The sequence below is a fragment of the Diceros bicornis genome, chromosome 28 (genome assembly GCF_020826845.1).
Source record: "Diceros bicornis minor isolate mBicDic1 chromosome 28, mDicBic1.mat.cur, whole genome shotgun sequence".
Lineage (NCBI taxonomy): Eukaryota > Metazoa > Chordata > Mammalia > Perissodactyla > Rhinocerotidae > Diceros > Diceros bicornis.
This window is the reverse complement of record NC_080767.1, coordinates 43,129,022-43,147,398: the sequence shown is the minus strand read 5'-3', so window position 1 is coordinate 43,147,398 and position 18,377 is coordinate 43,129,022. Positions and strand designations below refer to the sequence as shown.

Below are 18,377 nucleotides of genomic sequence, written 5' to 3'. Positions count from 1 at the left end.
GGGCAGGACAGGGGTGAAGGGGCGCTGGTGATGTCCCTTGTGTGGGACAGATGGCCACCCACTGGCACAACGTCCATGGATGCTGGGGCTGGCATGGGGCTCTCCAGCCCTTGGCTGACCCACAGGGCCCACCCTCCGGGGCTCAGCTGTCCTCACTGCTGGCTCTGAGCTGTCATTGTCCCAGAGCCCGACCCAGGAAGTGTCCCGATGCTGGCGGTCAGCCTGGACCTGCACCCCAGACCCTTCCCTTCTGGGGCCCTACCAGGAATTGTCCAGGCCCCGGGGACTCAGAGGGAAGAAGGCCTCCTATTGTCCCAGTCGAGGAAGCCACTGAGGGCAGAGGGTGAGTCAGGGGGATTCGGGGAACCGCATGGCAGGGGGCCCAGATGGTGCTGGCTGGTGGGCCCTCTCCAGCCCTCTCCTATATGAGCCCCCGAGCCCGTGCCTCAGCCTCCTCCCTCCACCTTGGCCTCCTTGCTCCGCTTCAGCCTCCTCGGTCTCCGGAGCTCAGAGTGCAACCGCAGCTGCAGCCATGAAGTGCCTCCTGCTTGCCTTAGGCCTGGCCCTTGTGTGTGGCACCCAGGCCACCAGCATCCCCCAGACCATGGAGGACCTGGACCTCCAGAAGGTTTGCGGATGGCTGGGGTGGGTGGTGAGCTGCAGGGTGGGCAGGGAAGCTGGGCCTCAGAAAGACAAGCAGAGACAGAGGAGACTGTTCTGTCAGGAGCCTGCACTGGTCTGCCCGGGCCGCCCTAAAAATTATCACAGTCCAAGCAGCTTAAACATCAGAAACTGTCACGTCCTGAGGCTGGGAGTCCGAGATCAAGGCGTGGGCAGGGCTGGTTCCTCCTGAGTCCTCTCTCCTGGGCTTATAGATGGTGTTCCCTCCCTGTGTCCTCACATGGTCATCCCTCTGTGTGTCTGTCTCCTGATCTCCTCTTCTCATAAGGTCACAGTCAGATTGGATCAGGGCTCAGCCTAATGACCTCATTTTAACTTAATCACCTCTTTAAAGACCCCATCTCCAAATATAGTCATGTTCTGAGGTCCTGGGGGTCAGGGCTTCAACATAAGAATTTTGGGGGGGACATAATTCAGCCCATAACAAGGCCTCTCTGCCCCCAACCTTTTTCCATCTCCAGCCACATCTCCCCAAGATCCAAACTTTCTCCACTCACTCATGCTGATGGGCTCATCTAGGTCCTTCTTTGGGCTTGGAATGAGTTAGGTTAGAACATTCCTCAGGTCAGCAGAGGAGGGGGGTCCCAGGTCTTCCCAGGTCGGGGGTCATTGAGTGCTCCGAGAACCACAGCCCAATTCCTTCCTAGGCCAGCCTGAGGGCAAGACTCAGGCTGGCAGGGACAGGGTGGGACAGAGAGCCCACGTTGGGGCTGGGGTCCCTTTCCCGCCCCCAGAGTGCAGCTCAGGGTCCCCCTTCAGGTGGCAGGGACGTGGCACTCTGTGGCCATGGCGGCCAGTGACCTACCCCTCCCGGACTCCGAGAGTGCCCCTCTGAGAGTGTACATCCAGGAGCTGAAGCCCACCCCCGAGGACAACCTGGAGATCATCCTGCGAGAAGGGTGGGTGTGCCCCCTGGGCTGCGGGCCGGCCAGGGCCTGGCTCCGGGACGGGTGGGCTCCCGATGGGACCTGGCTCCACTATGGGAGGGCACAGTGCCCCAGGGGCGAGAATCAGGGCTGGGAAGATCCCCATCCCCTAGGGGCCCCAACCAGGGCTCTGGACCAACAGGCCAACCACAGAGCGGCCCCAGGTCAGTGTGGGGAGAGGCCCGCGTGGATGCCGGCTGGTCAGCTGCAGGCTGGGGCCCTCAGGGCCTGGGCCGTTCCTGCCATGAGCCCTGTCTGCCCCCAGAGTGGGGCGGAGGGTACAGGAGAGAGCCTGGTGGATGTGGGGGTGGAGACGAGGACCGGAACCCCGGGATAGCCTGCCAAATGTGGGTCATTGACCCCGCAGGGTGAGGGCACTCCCAGCAGGTTTCTCTCTGGCTCCATCTGACTTCTCATAGTCCTGCCCAACCTGGTCACCGGCCTGCTGTTAGAGGTGACAACGGGTGCAGCCTACACCCCAGTGACCAGGCTCTCCCCTCAGAGCCCCTCCTGGAGCTCGGTTTCTGCTCCCTGCCCCACGGTTTGACCTTATAGAAATGCCGTCTGTGCAGGCGGCTCACAGAATCGACTGCCTTTCAGGGAGAGCAAAGGGTGTGCTGAGAGGAAGATCTTCGCGGAAAAGACGAAGAGCCCTGCTGAGTTCAAGATCAACTGTGAGTGCCGGAGGCCCCGGGCTCTGGGGGCAGGCGCAGGGGGCCAGGCTCTGGCCTGAGGATGCTCAGGTGCAGGTGGGGACGGTGCCGACGCGGTCATGAACGCCAGCTTCCGCTGCCCTGCCTGCCCCTCCCTCTGGTGCTGTGGAGCCAGTGGCCACGGGCAGGTCCCGGCTGGGCTGGTCTAACTCCCAAGGTGACAGAGCTCTCTACACGGGGCGGGTCCTCGAGTCCCTCGGGCTGAGCTCAGGAAGCATCCGTGCGGTCACTGCCTTCCCAGGCTGCCTTCGGGGAGCTAGGAGCCACTGCCCGCTCCGCAAGTGTCAGGGCAGCCCCTGGCGCCCCAGCCTGCCACACCCTCCATCTCCTGGACCCAGGATTCATATCCTCATCCCCTCGTTCCTCACTAAATCCAAGAGGAGAACGCGCGACGGGTGTGGGGGGCACTTTCCACCAGGGCTGTCCCCCCTCCAGGCAGCCTGGGCCGCGTCTTGCTTTCCCCACCCCTGGCTGGCCCTCAAGACTGATTTTGACCCAAGGCTGCTCACGACAACCACGGACACCGATGCCAGGGCACCCGCCCCCGGGGCCCCGGCGCCATCTGCCGCAGCAGGGTCGGGACACCGGTACTTCCTTTGAAGCTGCCCAGGACACTCTGCTGGGCAGATGGTGGCACCCACTGGCCTCAGTCAGGCGGCCCCACTCTAGCTCCTCCGGCTCCCAAGGCTCCAGGGCTGCTCCGCCCCCTCAAATGTGACCCTGTCACAGGACCATCCTCTTCTCCTCCCTCACCCGGCTGTGCCCGGTCTCCCCCGAGATCAGTGTGGAAACCCCACTTCTCAACCACTGTGGGTCTCAGGACCTGGTGGGGGGTCTTGGATTGAGTGACAGGTGAGCCCGAGTCCAGGAGGCGGCAGAACACCTCTGGTGAGATCTGTGGTTAGCTCGAGGGCTTCTCGGCCTCTGTGCCTGGGCCAGCTGCAGGGAAAGGCCGACACATGTCGGGGTGCAGGCAGCTCCCGCCCTGTACTCTGCCCGGAGGATCCTGCTGGTCATGCAGAGAGGTTGCTGACCAGCATCCCCTCCTGCCGGAGACAAGAACCCGAATCTCACGTCTGCCGCCATCCTGGTCTCTCCTCCAGACCTGGACGAGAACAAGCTCTTCGTGCTCGACACCGACTATGAAAACTACCTGCTCCTCTGCATGCAGGACGACGCCGCTGCCCCCGCGCAGAGCCTGGCCTGCCAGTACCTGGGTACGCACCACGCCCCCAGGTTTCCGGACTGAGACCCTGCTGGTCAGGCCTAGCTGTGAAGTAGGAGGGGGCGGGGCGAGGGAGACGGTGGTCGGATGCTGGAAAGGTGGTGTCTCCTGGGACTGTGGGTGGCTGGTGACGAGGGGCAGACACGCAGGTGGGCTGCAAGCCCTTGTGGTTGGTTTGACAGTCTCGACAAGGCCCATGGGTTACTATGAATCCAACAGCCTTTGTTAAGGGAGAGTTTCAATTATTTCACCAAATAGGAAGTCAGACATAAAAACGTCCTTAAACTGTAACGTCCGGAAAACAAACGTAGGGTGACTTTACTGTCACAGAAGCAGTGCCGTTGCATGTCCCAGGGTCCGAGTTGACCACAGCGCTGGGCTGCAGAGGGCTCTCTGGTCCATAAATTGGCCAGCCAGGGTGGTGGAGGAGACCCCAGAGCCCAAGGGGGCCCCTATTCCTCTGTGACCGGGTGACCCCCCAGCACTACCCTGGGAGGAGAGGGGACTGGGCCGGGGTGGGGGTAGGAAGGGACCCTAGAGGGCAGGTGGGCTGAGCCCTGGAGACCACCCTGGGAAGCTGGGGTGGACCAGGCTCTGCCGACCCCAGGATGTTGGCTTGTCCTTTCCATGCCCCCTGGGTGGGGCCCCTCAGCCCCCCGAGGTCTCGTCAAAGCCCCCACAGCCCGGGGACTGACTCCTCCTCCCCCACAGCTAGGACCCTGAAGGTCGATGAGGAGGTCATGGAGAAATTCGACAGAGCCCTCAAGCCTCTGCCTGGGAACTTCCAGATCATCCCGGACCAGACCCAGATGGAAGGTGACCACCTCCTGACCCATGACAGGGCTTTCCCCCGGCTTGTGGCTCCTCAACCAGAAAGCCATGAGCACTGGGAATGTCTTCTCCCGCAGTGGTCCCCCATTCCCCCCAGGCCCCCCAGGAGGCAGGTGGGTGGGCAGGAGGGGGTACAGGGTCCCTGAGGTGGGGTCCTCCCCCCACCACACCCTGGGACCGGGGCTGCCGTGTCTGACCTGCATCCCTTCCCCGCGGCTCTCCCTCCTCCCACAGAGCGGTGCCGCGTCTAGGTGTGCTCCTGCCCGTCCGCCTCCTGGGGTAACGTACCGGCTGGGCCCCATGTCCCGGGCACATGCGGGGGGTCTCAGTGGGGCCAGACTCCCCTCTATCAGCCTGGGCGCCCCTGTGGGAATGGCTGGAACCGGGGTCTCTCCTCGTCATTGCAGAAGCCAGGCTGGCCACATGCCCGCTCTCAAATGGCCTTTCTGGGATATCGTCTCCTGTGTCCCGACCACACTCACGCTGACGGCCCCACCACTCCTTCTGGGTGGGGGATGGAGGGCTGGGAAGCAAGGCATAGGGTGACAGCCACTCAGCTTGAGGGGGTGAGGCAGGGGCTCCCTCTTCCAAGGAGGGGTTGTCCCATACCCCCAGTCGGGGAGGGGCTGGCGAGGGTCTGGCAGGTTCCCCAGGAATCCCAGAGGAGCCCGTCATCCATTACAGGGCCTGGGAGCCTCGGGACCCCCTGCAGAGACAATGTCACCCCTCCCCTGTCAGAGGAGTCAGGAGGGACGAGACCAAGGTGGACGTCGCTCCCCCTGGGACCCTGGCATGTCGGATCCCAGCCTCGATCTCCTGCCCTGAGCCACTCCTCCTACAGCAGTAAAGAAATAAGCCTGAGCTCTCTCTCTGTCTGAGTCCTTCCTGGCTGACACGGGCGGGATGGAGCTGAGGGGGCGGCTCAGGGGATGAAGAGCAGGGCTGGGATTCAGGGCTTCTGCGTCGTAGGCCTCGGGGCATTTGGGGGTCAGCACACATCATGAGGGGCTCTTAAACTTTCAGGAACTAGATAGAAGTGCTCCAGAGGCAGCTCCCCACTTAACACCAAAACCTCACGGAGGACGAGCAATGAAAATTCCCGGTCACTTAACCTAATAAATATTGGTATAAACACTTAAGTTACGTGCAAATCGAATTCTGCACTCTTAAAAATGCAGCCCCCACGACCCTCAAGGTTCTCTTTCAGGAACATAAGGGTAATTGTGACTAGGAACACTTGGTACCAAACTTCGTATGCCCATAAATGCACTGATCTTTTCTGGGCTAATGCAGAATAAAGAGATTTCCGCTGGCTAGAGTAACTGGGCAGAAGAGGCCAGAGGTGGAAAGGAAGCTTGTTGTCACAAACTTTGGAGTGTCACAAAGGGAAAAGGGGTGTATAACAACAGAAACAGTGATTTTTAAATAATAAGAACAATTTACATATAACAATATATACCCATATTTTCCTGTATATATGTGTATAGTTATATATATAAATATATATTTTATATCCATAACAATATAAGTATAAAATGAAAGTTTTAAAACATAGATGGGATGGATACATTTCTAGAAAAATATCAGTTACCAATATTGGCTTAAAAAGGAAGCTTTAAGAGAATAATAACTGGCCAACCGGCCAGTCAGTGCTCCTGTCCTGACAGGTACACACATCACCTTCCTGCTCAACCAGAAGTTGTCACTTGACTAGAAGGGAACCAGGAAGTACACTCCTCCCAAGAAATAGAAGGAAACATCCTTAAACTGATGATAAATTTAAAAAAAAAAAAAACAACAGCTGACATGTACTTAATGGTAAGAGATGGATGCTTTCCTCCAAGACTGAGAACAAGGCACGGACGACCTCTCCCCACATTCCTCTTCATCATCACACTGAATGCCTCAGTGCGATAGGACAGTGAGAAGAAAGGAAAAGCATAAACATTGGAAAGGAAACCTCTTGCACAACTGACAAAGCAAAATAGAGAGAAGACACAAAAGACTAACATCAGGAATGAAGGAGGGGGTCCCTGCAGACCCTGCAGATGTCAAAGGATGGTAAGGGAACACTGTGAACAACTCTGCAGACATAAATTTGACAACTGACAGGAAATGGACCAATTCCTCAAAAAATACAAACTACCACGACTCATCCAATACAAACTAGGTAATTCGAATAGCCCTACAACTATGAAGAAAATTGAATTCCTAATTTAAAACCTCCCCAAAAAGACATTTCCAGGCCCTGAAGATTTCACAGGAAAACTACACCAAATGATTAAAGAAGAATGAGCATGAATGCTGCACAATCTCTTGCAGGAAATAGAAGAGGAGGGAACACTCCTCAATTCATTTTATGAAGCTAATATTGCTCTGATACCAAAACCATACAAAGACACGTTTTTTTTTAAAAAGGAAAACTACAGACTGATGTTTCTCATCAATATAGATGCAACGATCCTTAATAAAATACTAGCAAATAGATTTCAGCAATATATAAAAAGAATTATACAAAATAACCAAGTAAGTTTTATGCCAGGGATGCAAGGATGGTTCAACACTTGGAAATCAATCAATGTAGCTCACTGTCTTATCAGGCTGACAAAGAAAAATCATATGATCATATCAATGTAGAAACAGCATTTGACAAAATTCAACACCTATTCATGATGAAAAAAAAAAAGCCTCAGAGAATAAGAATGAAGGGAGCTTCCTCAGTTTGATAAAGGCATCTGCAAAAAACTTAGAATTAACATTGTACTTAATGGGGAATGACGAATGCCTTCATCAGTGATGAAGGATTAGGAACATGCAAGGATGTCTGCTCTCACCCCTCCTGTTCATCATAGTGCAGGGAGATCTAACCAGGGCAATAAGGCAAGAAAAGATAACAAAAGGCATATGGATCTGAAAGGAAGAAACAACAGCATCTCTATTTGCAGAAAATCTCAAGGAATCTAAAAATAAAACTCCTAGAACTAATAAGTGAGTTCACCAAGGTGGCAGGATACAAGATAAACATACAAAAATCGATTTTATTTCTACATACTAGCAATGGACATGTGGACACCAAAGTTAAAAATACAACACCATTTATAATCACTCCAAAAAAAAAAAAGTAGAATACTTAGGTGTAAATCTAATGAAACATGTGCAGGATCTGCATGTTGAGAACAACACAATGCCGACAAAAGAAATCAAGGACGATCTAAATAAATGGAGAGACTTACAGTCCACGGACTGGAAGACTCAACATAGTAAAGACGTCAATTCTTCTCAAATTGATAGACAGGTTTAATGCAATTCCTACCGAAATCCCAGCAAGGGTTTTTGTAGACATAGATAAGATTATTCTAAGATTTATATGGAAACGCAAAGGAACTAAAATAGCTAAAATAATTTTGAAAAAAAAGTAAAATGTGAGGAATCAGTCTGTCGAATTTCAAATCTTATTACGTACCTACAGTAATGAAGTCCCTATGGTCTTTGCAGAGGCATAAACTCGTGGATCAGTGACAGAGAACCCAGAAATAGACTCGCACAAATACGCCTAACTGACATGCAGCCCTCTGGACTGGGACATCCCTAAAACCATCTAAACCTGTCCTGATTTGCGTACAAGACGACAGTGTGCTCCTCACAAGCTTGGCGCCACCTTCACTGGTCCCTCCGTGCCCTGGCAAGGCTCCCGGCAAACAGAGGCCTCTCCTTGCCTCTCTCTCTGTGGGTCCCTCATAGGAAGGAGCCTCATTTCTCCAAATCACGCCCAGCATTGCTCGGCTAGCCACCACTGCACCTTGGAGGTTCTGTTACTGTCTGCTTCCCACCCAATTATCAAAGCTGCTCCCATAGAAAACCTGCAGCAGAGCTTCCCGGCGTGCAGGGGAAGCCATGACTGCACAAGGCCCATTCCGTTCCAGAACACCTGTCCCTGTGACCCATTCTCCCCCAGACAGCCCTGCTATAGTGCTTTTCACCACTCGCTCCTATCTTTAAAAACCTGAGGTCTATTTTGTGCCTTACATGCTGCAACTCTGAACACCCTGAGTGGGGGCTGCCTCTTGCCCAGGCCTCAGTGGTCGCGTGGCTGGGCCTCACCCATGGAGTCACCAGCACACTGGCGACAGATGGACCTCCTGGGTTTTCGCAGTCTCGTCAGGCTGTAAAGGGATCCCTCACTTTCCTGGCATCCCTATCAAAGAGGAAGAAATCAACGATGACGTAGCAGCAATCGGACATCTGCAGGAGGCTGGAGTTGCTGAGACAAAGCAAACACAGAGCTGACACCTTTGAAGCTGCAGGGAAAGCTCGAGCTGACCGCTGAGCAGACAGGCAGCTCTCGTGGGTTTTCCCACTTTGAACCTGAGGATTTGACTCAAGTAGAAATGTTTGTTCCTAGAGAAGGAAAAGATACCAGCTGCTCCCGTGCAGCCACAGGCTCCGCTGTCCCCAGGACAGCCGCTTGCTGGTGCCCGAGTCCTCTTATCACAAGAGCGCACCAGGGTCGAAGGGGCCCAAACTGGACAGAAATGGCGGGGAAACTTTACCCAAGGGGCTCAGCCGTCCTGCTTCTACCTGTCTGCATCTTAACAGCAGACTGCGAATTCGGGCAGGACTCAGACACCCTCCTAAAGGGCCAGCTAGATTTCCACAAATGAGTCTCGTTAGTGTCCTTCGGGGACACCAGCAGCGTGGTCGTGCTTGGTCTCCAGTCTGCGAGGACACGCCCTGGGTCTGCCGAGGCCGGGTGAGCACAGCGACCATCGCCTGAGAGCAATGCAGGCGGAGCCCGGCTCAGAATCACACGGCCCAGGCCCAGGCGCCCACCACACCTGACCTCTCACCAGGCCCACCCCCAAGAACGCAGACGCCGGACCCCTCCCAGGGCTGAGGAAGACAGAGAGGTGCAGTGGGGGCCTTCACCTGAGATCCCAGAGCCCACCCCAGCTGCCCGCAGGGACATTCCCTTGGTGAGGGGCTCTAGTGACCTCTCTGGGGCCCGGCTGACAGTGGGCAATGCAGCCGGGAGCTGGTCTCCCTGTGTCCATGGGTGATGGTGGGTCCCAGAGAGGCAGGCCACGGGCACCTCACCCACGGACACAGGGGGCGTCATGACGCTAACAGCCAGGAGCCTGGCCTGGCGGGGGCTGACTGTCCCAGGGGCAGAGAAGTGGTGGCCGCAGGCAAGGGCGCCCTCAGGGCAGAGTCTGAGCAGGCCCGGAGCTCTCAGAGGACACGTGGTGACTCGTGTGATCAGGGAGAGGCAGGGAGGGGGGAAGGAGGGAAGGAGTGGGTGAGCACTGTGCATGTCTCCCCAGATGAAAATCCCTATTCCTCCCACTTTCCCTGTGTCCTTCAAGGAGGCCGTCCTATGGTGGTACGCTGGCAGTTTGTGCAGAGTTCTTGTCATTTTCAGCTCGTGTGTGTTTTTCGGCTTTTTTCCGAAAAGGATTTAAGGCTTGGGTGCCACTTTCTATCAAAGAGCGAGTGCCTGGAGCATACCCATGCCCACCACCAGAACAGTTTCCAGAACCACACACGCGGCTTTCAGCAAACTCCTTGAGGAAGACTCTGCAGCGTTCAGGCCCCGCCCAACACCCAGTGCCTCTCTGACCACGGCCCTCTGGCCCTCTGGGGGCGTGGCCAGCCCGGGCCCCTGGCTGCCCCCCGGCACGGCCTTGCTCTCGCCCGGCCAGCCTGGCCTTGGTGAGAGTGGCCGCCGAGGGGGAAGCGAGTGCCCCCAACAGCCTCTCAGCCAAGGGACCCTGCCAGTCATGCCCTCTCCCAGCAGCTCCTGTCACATATGGTGAAATCTACACGCTGCAGCTGGTCCAGGGGCTCCTGTGACCTGGCCTCGGTGACCTAATGGAGCGGCAGCACCTTCACCAAGCCCCCCACGTTCCCATGCCTCTTGGACCCACCACAGAGAGGCTCACTCAGCCAGCCTTCCCAGGTTCTCCTCGGGGCTCTTGTGCACGCTATTCCACCTCTGGAATACTGTCCCTCCTCCCTTCGCAAAGCCCCACCTCCCAGCACGCGGCTTAGTGGCCACCGCCTCCGAGAGGTGGGTGCTGTGTGATGCTCTCACTTGTGTGGCTCCGTGTGGAGCCCCCAGGCGGGCTGTAAGTTCCAGAAGGCTCTATGGACCTCACCCGGCGCTCTCTCCTCGTGCCACCTCTCTCGTGGTGCCCACCACGTGGTGGAGGCCCACGCGGTGTCTCGGATAGGCTGTCGTCTGCAGCTCCCCCAGCGCCCTCCGTGATCGGGGTTTCTGGGCTGTTCTCCCATTTCTCCAGATGAACGTGATCACTTACCTGCAGACCTCCTGCTGCTCCAGAAGCCTCCCTGGCTTTGGAGTCCAGGATCGATGGTCAAGTCTGTCTTCAGCCCCTTCGTGAGATCAGAGGCTCAGAGGCTGTGTCCTGTCTCTCCACTCTGTGTCTCCCAGCCCACGGGATCCAGCTCAGCCTCCCACTGCTCGCTGCTGGCCCCGGAGCCACCTCCACCGCAGCTCTCTGCCAGGCCCCTGCTTGCACTTCCATGGACGTGGTCAACGACGATTTCTGGGAACAAGAGTTTGCGGCTTTCCCGTGTGATTCTGGGCATTTCCACATGTCCCAAGAACCTTGAATTTCCTCTTAAATTCTCTGTTCCTGGAGTGCCCAGATCAGGGGCCGAGGGAAGGAGCAGGCATAGCCCCAGACTCAGGGGTTGCCAGGCCCTGGGTTGACAGAGGTGACCTCAGGGTGTCACATCCCTGGGTTGACCTGGCCAGAAGAGATTGACCAGTCCATAGGGTCATGCACCCCCTTGGAAGTGTGGCAAAAGCTATTGACAAGGAACATATAACAGCACACACAGGTGTACACACACAGATACAGCACTAGGTACATGCGTCCTAGCTCACACACACACATGCCCTGGCCTGGGTCTCCACCTGTCCCTGGCTCAGCCTGGCCGTGTCCTCAGAGAGCCCAGGGCTGACCGCGTGTCCCGACCCCCTCCCCCGGCTTTCCTGCTGCTCATGGGGTTCCCCTCACAGCCCGGGGAGGGGCATCTGGGTGGCTACTGCTCCCCTGGAGGCAGGCAGGACAGGAGCCTGCAGCTCCACTGGGTGAACCCAGGCCCACTGGTTCTCCTCCCGGGGTGACCCAAATAGGGCCTGGCTCCCGTGGGCACATCTCACTAAGAAGGCTGCTTTCCTTTTAGACAAAGCAGAAAGCGCATAAAAGAATTCCACACTGTGGATGAGACTGACAGGTGGGTCCACCCTGGAGGGAGGCCAAGCAGCAGAGTCCAGGGGCTGGTGACCCTGAGGACCACGGCCTTGCAGGGACTCAGAGCACTGGCCCCATGAGGCTCCAGGTCCAAGACCTTGGCTGCCTGCCTGGACACTGCGCACGCAGGGCCTGGAGGACAGGGAGCAGGGAGGGTGCAGGGGAAGGGCAGGACCCCAGGAGGAGGGGACAGACACAGGGAACAGTGTAGGATGCCCGCCCCAGAGCCAAGTGCCCCCGCACAAGAGGGAGCGTCCCTGCTGGGCTGCGTCCCCAGATCCTGAAGGTGCCTCCCAGGGCCATTGTCCTGTCCCTATGTTCCCACCTGGATGCGTCCTGACCTCCCTGCCCACACCCCATCCACTACTGTTCTGACCTCCCTGCCCAACTCCCCCCCCCCCCGCCCCATGCAATAAAGCCCATGCATCTGCTCTGGGCTCTCATCTGCACCTTGACCAGCACTCAGAGGGTCTCGGGCAGAGGGTGGTGGGATAGAGACAGAGGCTGCAGCCTGGTCCGGGTGCCCACGGGGATAGGGGAGCTGGGTGTGAGAGATGCTTGCAGTAAATAGAACAGACTACCCCGGGGGCTGGTTTCCTGCTGTGTACCAAGCACGTGCTGAGGGCGTTGAGGCCCTTGCTCCCACCACACCCCGCAAGACAGCAGAGGAGAGAGGGAGGAGAGTGGTCCTTGCCTTCTTGGCTCTGGCGGATGGATGGACGGACGCCCAGGAGGAGGGAGCTGAGCCCTGTGGGAGGAGCAGACGCTCCTCCTCCCCCCGCCTCCCACTGCTCCCAGGCAATGTGGTGGAGCTGCCCAGACAGCATCAGCCCCTGGCCAAATGACACCCTTCACGTCCTTCAGACACGAGGCAGGGCAGCAAGGAGGCCGTGTCACATCTGTGGGAAAGATTCCAGAACTTCCAGGGAGTCCGGCTGGGCCAGCTGGGTTGGCCCAGGCATCTCTGTGGGCCGCTGGAAGACACACATGAAGCGGGGGCACCGGCTGCCCGGCCTTTCCTCCCTCTGGGCCCCTGCAGTCATGGCCCTGGAGAGAGGGCCCCTCCTGCTGCTGACCCTGAGCCTGGGCCTAGCCAGTGCCCAGAAGACTCTAGAAGAACTGCCGGTGCAGCCAGGCTTTGATGCCCAGAAGGTAACCAAGTGGTCAGGTCCCAGGCTCAGCCCTGGGACGAGGACATGGGGCAGGTGTTGCAGGAGGCGGTGCCCGGGTATCAGGTGGGCAGCAGCGGGGGGCAGGACACGAAGGGACAGAGGCTGGGTGAGGGGTGTTTCAGGCCCAGGTGCCGCCTCCCTGGAGGGTCAGCCGGTCCTCGGGGCGTCTGTCCCGCCTGTGCAGGAGCAGGTCTCGTGTTCCTGCACAGCTGGCTCTGGGCTGCCAGGGGAGCGGGGGCGGGGTGGGAGTAAACTTCCTGGGAGAAGCTGCAGCACAGTTTACAGCGGTCAAGGCAAAGCGCTCAGACCCTGGGGGTGGGGCCAGGCCCGGAAGAGGGGTCCCCAGGCACCTGGCCGAGCATTGGTAGTGTCACCACTGGGACGATAGGAAGGGGCCAGTCCTGGGGGCTGGGAGGGGCCCAGAGTCACTTCTGCCCTGCTTGACCCGCCTGCCCATCACCCACCACTGGGGAGTGAGGACGGTGCTGGGCAGGGGGCAGCGAGAGCAGTTCCAGGACTCTGTGGCCATTCCAGGGCATCCCTCACCCTCCCTGGACTCCACCAGGGGATGAAGAACCGGACAGGGAGACACAGGAGGAGCTGAAGGAGGTGGGAGAGGGAGAGAGGGCAGTGAGGATGGGGACTGGGGGTAGAGGAGGGCAGCCTGAGAGAGAAAAAATGTTTACAAGAAGGAAGTAGACCACTTGTCCTCTGGCCTGGGGCCCACGGGCACTCGCCAACACATCCCCCGGCAGTGCTCAGTGCTGGTGCTGGGGCCTGAGAGCCAAGACTGGGGGCTCCAGGTGCCACACAGCCAGGGACCCTCACCTACCTGGCACCCTGCAGCCCTGCAGGTGCAGGGACGCTGGTTGACCATCCAGCTGGCCGCCAGCCACGCACACCTGGTCTCCCCAGCCGACCCCCTGAGGCTCGCTCTCCACTCCATTTGGACCTGGGACGGGGACCTGCAGTTTGTCTTATTCTGGACGTAAGCATGGCCCCTGCGGCTCCTCGCAGGGTTCTCATATTCAGGGCTCTCCCCAGGGACAGCGCCAGCGGTTAGAACCAGAGGGACACACGGCACTGAGCTGGGGGCTCCAGACCCTGCCTGAGAGTTCTCAGGTGTAACTCTGGAGGCTCCGAAGCTTTACGACGAGGGGCCGGCGGGGCAGGCGCACACAGCCGGGTCCTGGGGGCGCACGCCCTCCCTGCCTTGAAAGCTGCAGAGTCCTGGGTGGGGCTGTGCTTCCAGCGCTGGGGGCCAGTCAGGAAAATCTGCAATGTGAGCTGTGCTGAGCTCGGCAAGGCTCAGGACAGTCTGCGCCCTGCGCTGAAGGCAGTTATGGCCACGGCCTTGCCGATGCTCAGCCACAAACACCACTGCAGTGGCCCGTGCAGTCCCAGGGTCTGTCGGCACATAGCCCACCCTCCCCACCAGGTGAAAAACTGAAGACCTTTTCTTCTGAAAAGGTGGGGTGGGGGAGCAAAAGGCTTGGTCTATGCTCAGAGCCCACATGACCGAGATAGCCAGGATCGGGTCCCCACCCGAGACCTGAAGCTCCGAGCCAAGGACAAGCTCCAACCCCTTCTGGGGGGGGTTAGCTCTGTCCCAGAAATAAGAAACCCCCCATTCCTGGCTCCCACCCTCTAGCCCCTCCAGCCACATCCCGGCACCCCGTGGGCCTGCCCTCCTCCCTCCGGCTGGGTGACCCTGCTGAGCCCGGGGAGCTGAGATCCTTGTGTGGACACCAGGGACGTCAGCTGGGGGCGCCTCTGACGTCCCCCTGGGGCCTGTGCCGGCACGACGCAGGGGCCAGGAGGCAGGGGGACAGGTGAGCAAGTGTCAGCTCCTTTCTCTTTTCCCGGAGGAGAAGGGGTGTGCAGAGGGGTAAACGTCACCGTCCATCTGGCTGGGCCCCAAGGCCAGTACCAAGGCTCCTGTGAGTAGCCCAGCCCTCCGGCCCGGGTCCTGCACTGTCCACGGGGCGGGACTGGGGCCAGAGGAGAGGGGCGTCACCCGTCACCGGCGCGGGGTCTCCCACGGTTGAGGGAGGCAGCAGCATACACGTCCGCTCGTCAGCACCAACTGCAGCAGCCTCATCCTCTACGTCCGCTTCCAGGACGGCGGCGAGACCACCAGCCTGTGGGCACTGCTGGGTAGGTGGGGTGTCCCCAGAGCTGGCCGGGCCTGCCTGCCGCTCTGAGGGTGCGGGTGCCTCCTCCCCCCGCCCTCAGGTGGGGCGCCCCCACTCACACACTCACACACTGAACCAGTCTCCTGCCTGCCCCGTGCTCGGCGTGTCCTGGGAGCCTGGACACCTGGTGACAGATCAGAAAACCCCTCCCTCATTTACCCCTGGGGGGCATGGCCAATGTGGCCATGAGTCCTGGTGGGCTTCAGAAAGCAGAAGAGCCCCGGGTACCGGAGAGGGAACCGAGGGTGGCTGTGCCAGGCAGTGGGGGGTCACAGCGTCCTGAAAACTAGACGGAGGTGAGGGTGGGGCCAGGGGCATCCCGGAGACGGGGACCGACAGAGCCAGAGCCCCGGCGGCTGAGGTCATCAGTGTTGGGGGGCCTGGTGACACGGCAGCAGGTGACTGTGAGTGAAGTGGGTACCCTCTGGGGGTCCTCGGCCAAGGGGAGAGGCCCTGACTCACCCCTTCAAGGAGTGCCGGCTTTCAGAGGAGACGAGGCAGTGAGGCGACGAGAGCTGCAGCCACTGCAGCAACCAGGCAGCGCCGCTCCAGCTGGCAGGGAGCCGGGTGGAGGGGCCCGTCTGAGGACAGTCAGGGCCTCTGCGCTCTCAGCCCCTCACCACCAGCAATCTGACTCCAGCCAGAAGAATGCTCAGGGACCCCGAAGGGCTGGAGAAATACCTTGAGGACGTTGCAGAATTCCAGCTGCAAAAAGCCCCCGTCTTCAACCTCGATGGTAAGCGCTGCCCTCAGCCATTTCCCCTGGCTCCCAGGCAAGCTGGACCGAGGTCTGGAGCCTCGTCTTTCGGGCCTGGAACCCCCACTGGTAATAATAACCAGGAGACCAGAGCAATCAAATCCAGGGCCAGCCTCCACAGGACGCCAGAAATGGTCAGGCCTGTGCTGGGCACCTCACCTGCCAGGTCTCACGGAGCCAGTGTAATGTGGTGATATGGGCACAATCGCCATCTCCATGCTATGGAGGTGGACACTGAGGCTCAGAGAGGTTCAGAAACAAGGCCAAGGTCACAGAGGCGGGAGGAGGAGCTGGGAGGCATGGGCCTCTCCCCTGTACCCCTCCCCTGTGCATCATTCAGTCGATCAACAAACACGTGGGCCAGGCCCTGCTCCTGGAATTTGGATGTGGAACAAGACAGACCTGGTCCCGTGTGCAGCTCACACGGGACATTGCAGTTCAGTCACCAAATTGTTAGAGTTAAGGGCTGCGGAGGAGGGAACCGAGGAGGGTAGGAGAGCTGGGGTCGCGGAGATCTTGAGGGTCATCGTGAGGGCACTAGGGCCATGGCAGGACATGAGCCGCCGTCGGGGTGCTGGATGGCGGAGGGCAGGGTGATCCAGGGACAGACAATGCTCATGTGCTGTGATTGACCGACTGACTGATTGATTGGTTTCAAATCCCCACCTTGCTCTCTTCCCTCCACAGCCCTGTGTCCACCCTCTCAAGTCTAGTGAGGCCACCGCCTGAGTCTTCCTGCCGTGTCCCCTCCAGCCCTGCTCCCCTCGCCTCCTTCCCTTCCCCTCAGCTTGCCACCCGAGGAAGCCCTCCAGCCTGGGCCCGGACCCTCCCTCTCCTTGCCCCCTTCCCAGCCTCTCCCAGCCTGACCCATGGGCTCAAGGACACTCTGGATGGCGAGGAGGGGACAGGTGGTCACCCAAGCTCCTGGCCACAGTGAGCACAGTGTTGCAGTCCGGTGGAGGGAGCCACCTCGGTGTCCTTCAGGGATGGTGACCCTGCAAGGGGCTGGGCGGGCACCCCTCTGACCTGCCCCCACCTTCTTCCTGCTCTGGGTGGCTCCAGAGAGGTGCTCTGGGCTCCTTGAGCCAACGCAGCATGTCCCCGCCCAGGTCAGAGGGACACTGAGTGACCACAGTGCCAGCCCATGCTCCCCAGAAGAGCCAGGTAGACACAGGCCTGTGTACCTGCGTGACAGGTGAGCTGAGACAAGTCACCGGCTCTCCTCAGTCAAGGTGAGGGTGGTGCCTGGACAGAAGGTGCCCTCCTCTTCCCTGGGCAAGCCAGGCGCCACCCGCGGCAGGACAGGCTCTTAGTAAACGGGGTTGGAGGCCTCAACACTCACTGTCTAGAAACGCCAGAGACAAGTGTGACCAGATCCTGCCCCAGAAATGCCCTCAGCAAGGACAAGCCTCCCGGCAGGCCACACCTCAGCCAGGTGACTTCCACCACGGCCAACACGTGAGGTCAGCACGGTGGAGTGGACCACTGGCTGCCTGTGCGGCTTCGCCCTGCAGCTCAGGCACAAGCCGGTGAGGACAGGCGCTCGGAGCGCAAAAGCTTCCTACGCACCAGCAAACCCAACCAGAAAAGCATAACAGACACACCGTAACCAGAAAGCACACGCTCGTGCATTTAGGAAGAAACTGCAAGAATTTATATGGAGAAATTTTTAAAAGTGTATCCTTACCCCGGGTCACTGAAAAACTGACCTGAATAAACAAATAAGTGATATTCCTGCATGATCTTCGACATCATAAATATTTAATAATCCTCAAACTAACCTATATGTTTCAAGCAATCAATCAATATTCCAATGGGATATTTTCTCCCAGCTGCAAAACTGAATCTAAAATCCACATGAAAGAACAAAAATTTTGAAATCTTTGAGAGAGAAGAGTAATGCAAATTGACCTACCATTCTACCATAACTAATATGAAAGTACAGCGGTTAAAATCATGTGGCACGGCTCAGGGACAGAAGGAGGGGTCAGTGGAACTGGATGTAAAGTTAAGAAATGAACACAGGAAGTACCACTTAACATATCACACAAATAATCCACCTTACAAAGCATTGTTTAATCCAGAAATCATGTTAGGGGAAACGGCCAAGATATTTGGAGGAAAAAAAATAAGGTTAGATCTCTAACTCTGCACATTATCTTAGAATTAATTCCTGATTAATTCAGAATGAAAAGAAACTTTGAAAGTTCTATAGTGTCTGTAACTTGGGGATGGGGTGCCGACACTACGGATATAAACGTCAAGGGAAAAGATGGTAATTGTGGAAACCTTGAACTTTGGTCCATCAAACGCACCATCAACAAAATTAAAATACGTACGACAGCCTGAAATTAATGTTTTCAACAACTGTGACCAAGGGCCCACATCACATCCGTGGATCTATTACATACATCACAGCTCAGCCAAGGAGGCAGGACACCGTATCAGAACAAGAGCAAGAGACGGACACCAGTCCAAGGGCTGATACTTATAGGTCAAAAGAAGGTTCCACTTCATAAGTAATACAAGAAAAAGAGGTGCTATTTTTGCTTATCAAATTTTTGGCAAAATGAAAAAAATTTTAAACCTCAATTAGT

At 57.7% G+C, this 18,377-nt stretch overlaps 2 protein-coding genes across 2 annotated transcripts; both read left to right on the top strand.

Annotated features, from left to right (window-relative positions):
- The first annotated feature begins 532 nt into the window (after positions 1–532).
- PAEP (progestagen associated endometrial protein) lies at positions 533–11,009 on the top strand. Its single transcript, XM_058524694.1, has 6 exons — positions 533–628; positions 1,441–1,580; positions 2,208–2,281; positions 3,424–3,537; positions 4,257–4,361; positions 10,828–11,009. The coding sequence occupies exons 1-6, from the start codon at positions 533–535 to the stop codon at positions 11,007–11,009; spliced, it is 711 nt and encodes a 236-aa protein (XP_058380677.1).
- A 1,688-nt stretch (positions 11,010–12,697) lies between these two features.
- Positions 12,698–17,389, top strand: LOC131393630 (uncharacterized). The gene is made up of 9 exons (XM_058524693.1): positions 12,698–12,808; positions 13,683–13,816; positions 14,442–14,584; positions 14,697–14,772; positions 14,835–14,847; positions 14,889–14,985; positions 15,664–15,849; positions 16,632–16,688; positions 17,295–17,389. Exons 1-9 carry the CDS (start codon positions 12,698–12,700, stop codon positions 17,387–17,389), a joined length of 912 nt encoding a protein of 303 aa, XP_058380676.1.
- The last annotated feature ends 988 nt before the right edge of the window (positions 17,390–18,377 follow it).

Coding starts and splice junctions, on each gene's coding strand:
- PAEP (XM_058524694.1), top strand. CDS start 533: ATGAAGTGCCTCCTGCTTGCCTTAGGCCTGGCCCTTGTGTGTGGCACC. Junction 1,581..2,207: donor GAGATCATCCTGCGAGAAGG/GTGGGTGTGCCC, acceptor ACTGCCTTTCAG/GGAGAGCAAAGGGTGTGCTG. Junction 4,362..10,827: donor GGACCAGACCCAGATGGAAG/GTGACCACCTCC, acceptor TGTGTCTCCCAG/CCCACGGGATCCAGCTCAGC.
- LOC131393630 (XM_058524693.1), top strand. CDS start 12,698: ATGGCCCTGGAGAGAGGGCCCCTCCTGCTGCTGACCCTGAGCCTGGGC. Junction 14,986..15,663: donor CAGCCTGTGGGCACTGCTGG/GTAGGTGGGGTG, acceptor ATCTGACTCCAG/CCAGAAGAATGCTCAGGGAC. Junction 15,850..16,631: donor CGGGCCTGGAACCCCCACTG/GTAATAATAACC, acceptor CCCCCTTCCCAG/CCTCTCCCAGCCTGACCCAT.